General features: G+C 41.4%; 1 protein-coding gene across 3 annotated transcripts in view; it reads right to left on the bottom strand.

The window, feature by feature from the left end:
* Positions 1 to 2,802: 2,802 nt before the first annotated feature.
* MUSK (muscle associated receptor tyrosine kinase) overlaps positions 2,803 to 6,699 on the bottom strand; it is a 55,839-nt gene continuing 51,942 nt past the window's right edge. For all 3 annotated transcript variants that reach the window (XM_071580540.1, XM_071580541.1, XM_071580542.1), the window contains 2 exons: positions 5,526 to 5,674; positions 2,803 to 3,479 (listed from right to left, as the gene is read on the bottom strand). In XM_071580540.1, coding sequence (XP_071436641.1) covers positions 2,803 to 3,479; positions 5,526 to 5,674 — 826 coding nt within the window. The remainder of the gene's footprint in view (positions 3,480 to 5,525; positions 5,675 to 6,699) is intronic.

Genomic DNA, 6,699 nt, shown 5'->3' with positions numbered 1-6,699 from the left:
AGATGACAAATGTACATTTATTATGGGGATGTCTTTCAAAGCCATCATTCATGAAACATACAACATACAATCATAGACTATTAACTAGTATACTACCCTTGCAGAAAGGAGATGGATTGTATCTATGCATATTTGTATGTATATGTCCATCAAATGCTCTAGGCAGCACACTTGCAGAGGGAACAGGTACATCAAGTATAATGTCAATCTTCCTCTTCTTGGGGTTCTTACAAGTGCTGCTGCAAGGTTCCCTCTGGCATCAGTGGGAATGGGAATCAAAGCACTGGAAAATGTTTGTTTTGTATATTAGCATGGCCCTGACACAAGAGTAGTATGCAAATTCATGAGGGATTCCATAATTTTTGGGCCAGTTCTGTAAGGGCAAGATGAAGAAAAGTACTCTAAAATACAGCACAAAAATGTTCAATAATTAGCACAAAAATGTTCAAAAATTAGAAAAAAATGCTCATTTTAGGTTCATCTTCTTTATCTGCATGAATTATAAATCCTAACTACAGAAGCAAAATATTTTTGCTTCCAAACAACTTTTTTGAGTAACAAATTTTCCTTTCTCTTCTACTCTTTCGTAATCCCTTTGTTTACTCCACAAATAATTTGTGTTATGTGATAGTGGTACAGAAAATCTGGAAGCATCCAGAGTAGCAGACTACATAACATAGAATGAAGATCATAGAAATCTTAAACAAAAGGAGGAAAAAAATTCTGTGAAAGAGGACGTATCATGAAAGCAGTTCAACCTCCAGCTTTTAGCAAGCTGAAAAGTGTACAGCAGAAAGCAGCAAAATCCAGCTAACTGTCAAGTAGGAGTTCTGCCTGCCATTTAATTCTCAAAAAACACCACCATTTAGGTGCTAAGCCCTTCTATTGGACCAGTACACAGAAGCAATTACCATCCTTGAAGAGCATGTTGCTGAGAGCCTCTCTATTTTGAAATAATCTCTTTCCCCTTGCAATGCAGGAAGTGTTTTCTGTCCTGACCTGCAGTAACTGACTACCACACACTTCTGTGCCTGCTTGTAATGGAAAGGCTGGAATGCTGAACAAGGAAAACCAAATCTACCACTGTTGTCCTGAATATGGGGTCACTGAGAGAAGGGGTTGGGCTAGGAAGAAATCAGAAAGAAAAAGAAATCAGGAGAGCAACAGAGGAAGCAATATTCTTTCAAGTTTTGTTCTTCCTGATGGTTGACAGAGCTTTTCAAGCTTACCTTTCTGAAACCAAGGGTACTGCTGGTAGCCCCAGAGATGGTTGCTCTCTACTGCTGCTTTTTGGATAGACTCAACCAGAGCGTCTCAGTTACAGAAGCCACACTGAACTCTCATTCACTGGTACTCCTGTTCTGCACATCCCAGCCATGGATTGTATTTTGCATCAGCAGTGAGGGTCTGAGACAATGGCTCCTCAGTCCACAAGGAGCTAAAAGGTAAAACCTGTAATCAGAGAAATACAATTTTCTCTGGCACTAAAGTATCTGTTACAATTTGAAGAACTTTAGCAGAGAAACAACATTTGGATTTGGATGTGGGCTGTAATTCAGCCAGTCTCATCTTTTCCCTGCAGATGAACAGTCTGTAACATCTCTTGTGTGGAGTGTGAACTCCCATTTTTTCCACCTTCTGCATGGCTGGGTTTCTCAGAAGACCACTGATGGCAGAGATCCACCTTCCTTCTGTGTCTCTAAACTGTAACACAATGAAAGGTGGCCAGCCAACATTGTTGTGGAGCTTAGGTGCCGCTGTCAGGAAAGGAAAACCACAAACAAGAGGCAAGATTTGAATAGAAAAGGAGAGAAATAATTAACATAAGCTGCCACATTTCTGCAAGAAGGACTGGATTTCTCCCTGCTTTTGGCACAGTGGGGATGATACTGCATACAGTGGCAAATAAATACCCCTCATATACCTAAGAGTTGCAGGACTAGGGTTTTGTGACAACTTTCTCCCTTAGAAGCAAATCATTTTGTTGCTGCAGTGGAAGGTAGGAAAGATGGGCTGCAATGCTTAAAGAAAGCTTTTGCATGAGACCTTAATAAACCTCACAGTGAACCTCACAGTGGATTTCCCACTTTTGAAAATTGAAGGTTTCATGCTTGACAGGAGTTCGCTCGTCTGTGTAACATGAGAGGCATGTGTCTGCCAGTGGTCCTGAAGGCACTTGTTCTGACTCTGTCAATGTAATTGTCATGCAAGAAGGTGAAAGCTACAAGGAAAAGTGGCCTATGGCTTCAGAAACATCCATTTTCTGCAAAAGAATAAGTATGCAAAAATGAAATAGTAAACAGTATGCAAAAATAAAATAATAAACAGTATCCCCAAAAAAAGATTCAATTCTGCAACCTTTTTTTTTTTTCAAATAATACTTGAAAGTATATGAGGAAGGGAAAAAAAGGTAGAAGCCAAGAGCGCAAATGCAGGACATGGAGGGACCTGTTAGGAAGGGAAGTGTCACCATTGAAACATTGGCTTGGTTTCCCTGGGGAACTCTGTGCTCCTGGAAATGCTTAATATAGGTACTGAGTTAGCATGGTCAGCACATTCACCAGTTTAAAGAGTCCTGGCTTGGTGTCAGAGATCACCTCTGTTGTTTTGGAAGTACAGTCCCACTCAGAATGGTGCATAAGGGTATGCAGTCCACAATTCTTGCTTGGTAGAGGAGCAAGCTGTTTCTCCTCCCCTGAAGTGGGACTTTGTGTGAACCCACCATCACTCATGGGCTGGTCCAAGTCAGTCTGGATAGGTGCACACAGGAGACAAGGAAGGAAGTGCAAGAAGGCACATCCCTCAGACAGACATGTTGGCCACAGCCCTCTCATACATGCGCTCCAAGATGCGGTGGATGCTCGCGAAGCCTGGACGGTCAGCAGGCAGCTTGCTCCAGCAGAGGCGCATCAGGTTGTAGAGCTCCAGGGGACAATTGTCTGGGCAGGAGAGGACGTTCCCATCCCTCACATAGTAGATGACCTCTTCATGAGCCATCCCATAGTAGGGCTGCATGCCATAGGAGAAGATCTCCCACAGCACCACTCCGTAGGCCCACACATCAGATTCTGTGGTGTAGCGGTTGTAGAAAATGGACTCAGGGGGCATCCAGCGGATGGGGATGGCATCATTCTCGTTCGCTTTGTAGTAGTCAGCAGAATACATGTTCCTCGAAAGACCAAAATCGGCAATTTTGACCACCATGTTCTCCCCTACCAGACAGTTCCTGGTGGCCAAATCCCGATGGACAAACTTGCGCTCAGAGAGGTACACCATGCCAGCAGCAACCTGCTTGGCAATGCACAGCTGGCTGGTGCAGCACAGTGCTAGGGGGTTAGGAAGACGAATCCTTGTGTCCAGACTGCTGTGTGCCAGGCTGCAGAGGTTGCGGGGTGAGCGGTCACGCAGATATTCATTTAGATCACCATAGGCCATGTACTCAAACAGCAGGCACATTGGTTTCCCAACAGCACACACACCTGTAAGAGGATAGATGCACCACACAGGTCATTTGGGTAGCAATGAGAAATCTGATGTGCAAATCCCAAAAAGTAAAAAATACTTACACAAAAGGGAGACTTCAACAATGCATGAAGAGCCAGGGAAAAATCTGACCATGCAAATACCATCAAGTTCACATGCATCCACCATGCATGCTGTCTCTTTGAAATGCCTTTACCAGGGATATAACACTGAGCTCTGTGGGAGATGCTAACAAGTCATGGACTTCACTAATTTGTGTGGACATCCCAGGAAAAATATAAACTTTTGGATTTATATTTAATTAAGAGCCTGATCCTGTTTAAGCTAGCATTAATAGAAATATTGCCTCTTTCCAAGTGCAACTGCAAGGTCATACATTCAGGAAGTAATCTTTGTAGCTCTGATCACGCTATTTTGTAATTCTTTTATATGTTGCAATTATTGTACTAATTATTATAATTATTACTAATACTAACGTGGAGGCAACACATAGGCAGGAAGACTTCAAATGTAATCACAAGGGGCATGTTCAAGGGTTCAGTGGGATATTTGGAATGCAAAGAAACTCCCAGTACAATTCCTTCTGAATTTTTTTTTAAACAGCTCATGCAAAAAATTTCATTGCAGAAATTACTTTTGGCATGAAAGATACTCAAAAATTGAGGAAAGACAAAGAGAAAGCAGACATCAGAAAGGAGGCATTTTTCATATCTGATAGATAAAGAACCTAGTCCCACTGAAAGGCACATTCTTGGCTCTACATCAGCTGTATTGGTGGGCCAGCATCAGTAGAGGACTAGATTTCCACCAGTCTTACTGAGAATACAGTGATATTTTAAAAATATTTGTGTGCCTATCATTAACTCACCAACAAGCAAAAGCCAACATTTAAAATGTATGTGTTTTGCTTTCCTAGGACCAGCATTTAGCAATTGGTCATTCAAGTCATTGTGAAATCTTAAATTTTGGTTGATGACCTAACCTTTGAATCTTTGAGGCAAAACAGATAGCTATTCCCAATGTGATGAAATCAGGATCTCACAATCATTAGAACTGTATGTAAGAACTTTATCTTCTAAGCTGTCTTCAATAATGTAGCTGTTTTATCTGTTTTTCTGTACCTTTGCCCCTTCCTGACCCTAAATGTGTTGATCATAAACACAAAATTTATTTGTGTTTGGGGCATTTCCTGCTTTTCTATAGCCAAAGCAAAGATTTTTAACTCAAACTTCCCAATACTGTGGTTTATCTATTTCAAATCTAATTCAAAATTACTGAAATAAATCAAGATCTCAGCTGCCTGTTCACCAGTGTGAGATCTGTATACAGCAACTTACAGCAGGATTGCCAGGTGAACGTGGCCAGCAGCATCTATGTTAAACAAAAAATGACAATTCACTGAAAGACTATTTGTTCCCCAGCTTTCTTCACAGAAGAATGCCCTATTAGTCAAGCTGCAAAATCAAGACTTTCAAAAAAAAAAAAAAAAAGAAAAACCCAAACCAAACAAACAAAAAAAAAAAGGCAGAGTTTCCTTTCAGATGAGAAGGGAAGGGAAGAAAGAAACCATTTTTGTGATTGGCTTTTTTTGTTCGTTTGTTCAATTTTTGTTTCTTTAATGCCGATGAATGTTCAGACATCACAATAGTATGGGACCTATAAAAGTAACAAGACTGGTGCCTGTATTTTTTAAGTACCCACAAAATTAATAACAGCTCCAGGAAGTTCATGTCTTCACTGTAAGATATATATTACAGTGGAAGCAGAGCTAGGCAGCAAGATGGCCAACAGTATACTCAATGCATCATGAAGAGGTTTAATATGTTGCACCATCCTGTTAAGCCTTCATCACACATACATTTTGAGCCTTGTTTCAGTGGACAATTTAGCAGAGCATACAATGGCACATAGAAAAGCTCATGACTTTGTAGAATAGACCAGCATTGTCATTTGCGTTAAGCTCGAGTCACTTGCACTTCCAACAGCCCCACAGAAGATTTGCAGGAGGTGGTACCCTGTACGTGGGTGTCCCACTGAGATACCTAAAAGCTTGACAATATTTGGATTATCAAACTCTGCCATGAGAGCTGCTTCCCGCTGAAAATCGGCCTGCATGTCTGCAGATGCTTCCTCCTTCAGCATTTTCACTGCCACCATTGTGAAAGGCTCATACGGCAGCAGCCCTGGGGCCCTGCAAGGAGAGGGAAAGGAGGAAAGCATCAGTGAATGCATGCACACTAAACAAGGTGGGAGGCCCCAGCATCAACTAAAAGAATATTAGAGACCATCTTCACCTCTCAGGCATGTCTGCATTGCATATTACAGAGATATATAATTTGGTTCAGGAGGGTCTAAATCCAGTATTAACTTTCTTGATCACTGTTCTTTCTATTTACAGACTCATTACTATGACTGATGAAGACATAAATAAGTTAACAGGCTGGTAAACAACAACCTATCCCTAGGTTGGAGGTCACATCATAAACTTCATGAAGGACAGGATGAACTCTCTAGTCCAAAAAATTCACTTTTACAGTGTTGCATGCTCTGGAGAGAGAAGCAACTCACCCCAGGCTGATGTACACCCAACCAACTAACTTCACTAAAACTTGTAGTGTAAACTATCCTAACTGCAACCAAGAACGATTAAGCTACCCAGTCTTTTATCTGGCCTTCAAGCAACAGCAAGAAATTTCACCCTTGGTAACTCATTCTAATGCAGCCCAGTTCCCAGCAGACCTGGGAAACTCACACTGATCTTCACAGAGGGAGATTGAAGTGCTGGCAGACACCTAGCAAAGCTGCCCCTTTTGGTGCCCAAAAGACAGTCTTTGCATAAAAGGATAGGGGCACATCTCTAGGGGAGCAATGAGAAGCTGCTGGCTCTGAAACAGGAGAATTCAGGTAAAGGACCACAAAGTGGAGGGTTTTCTAACAAATACTTTAATTCTCGTCTGAGTATGGTGAAGACCCACTTTTCCTATCTTTTGGTTAAATTTATGTGAGGGTAGGAGAGTGCTCTGAACTGACAGGGGCTCATTTTGTCATGCCTTTTTTGGTTTTCAAGGGTTTGGGGTATTTTTTTTTTACTTTGGAGGAGTTTTTTCTTTTGGTTTTGGGGATTTTTTTATGTTGGTTGGTCAGTCAGTTAGTTGGTGTGCTGGTTTGTTTTTGGATTTTGAGGGTGTTTTGTTTTGTTTTAATTTACACCCACAC

Source organism: Pithys albifrons, chromosome Z (genome assembly GCF_047495875.1).
Source record: "Pithys albifrons albifrons isolate INPA30051 chromosome Z, PitAlb_v1, whole genome shotgun sequence".
NCBI lineage: Eukaryota > Metazoa > Chordata > Aves > Passeriformes > Thamnophilidae > Pithys > Pithys albifrons.
Note: the sequence above shows the minus strand (reverse complement) of the source record. Positions and strands in the feature narration are given on the sequence as shown.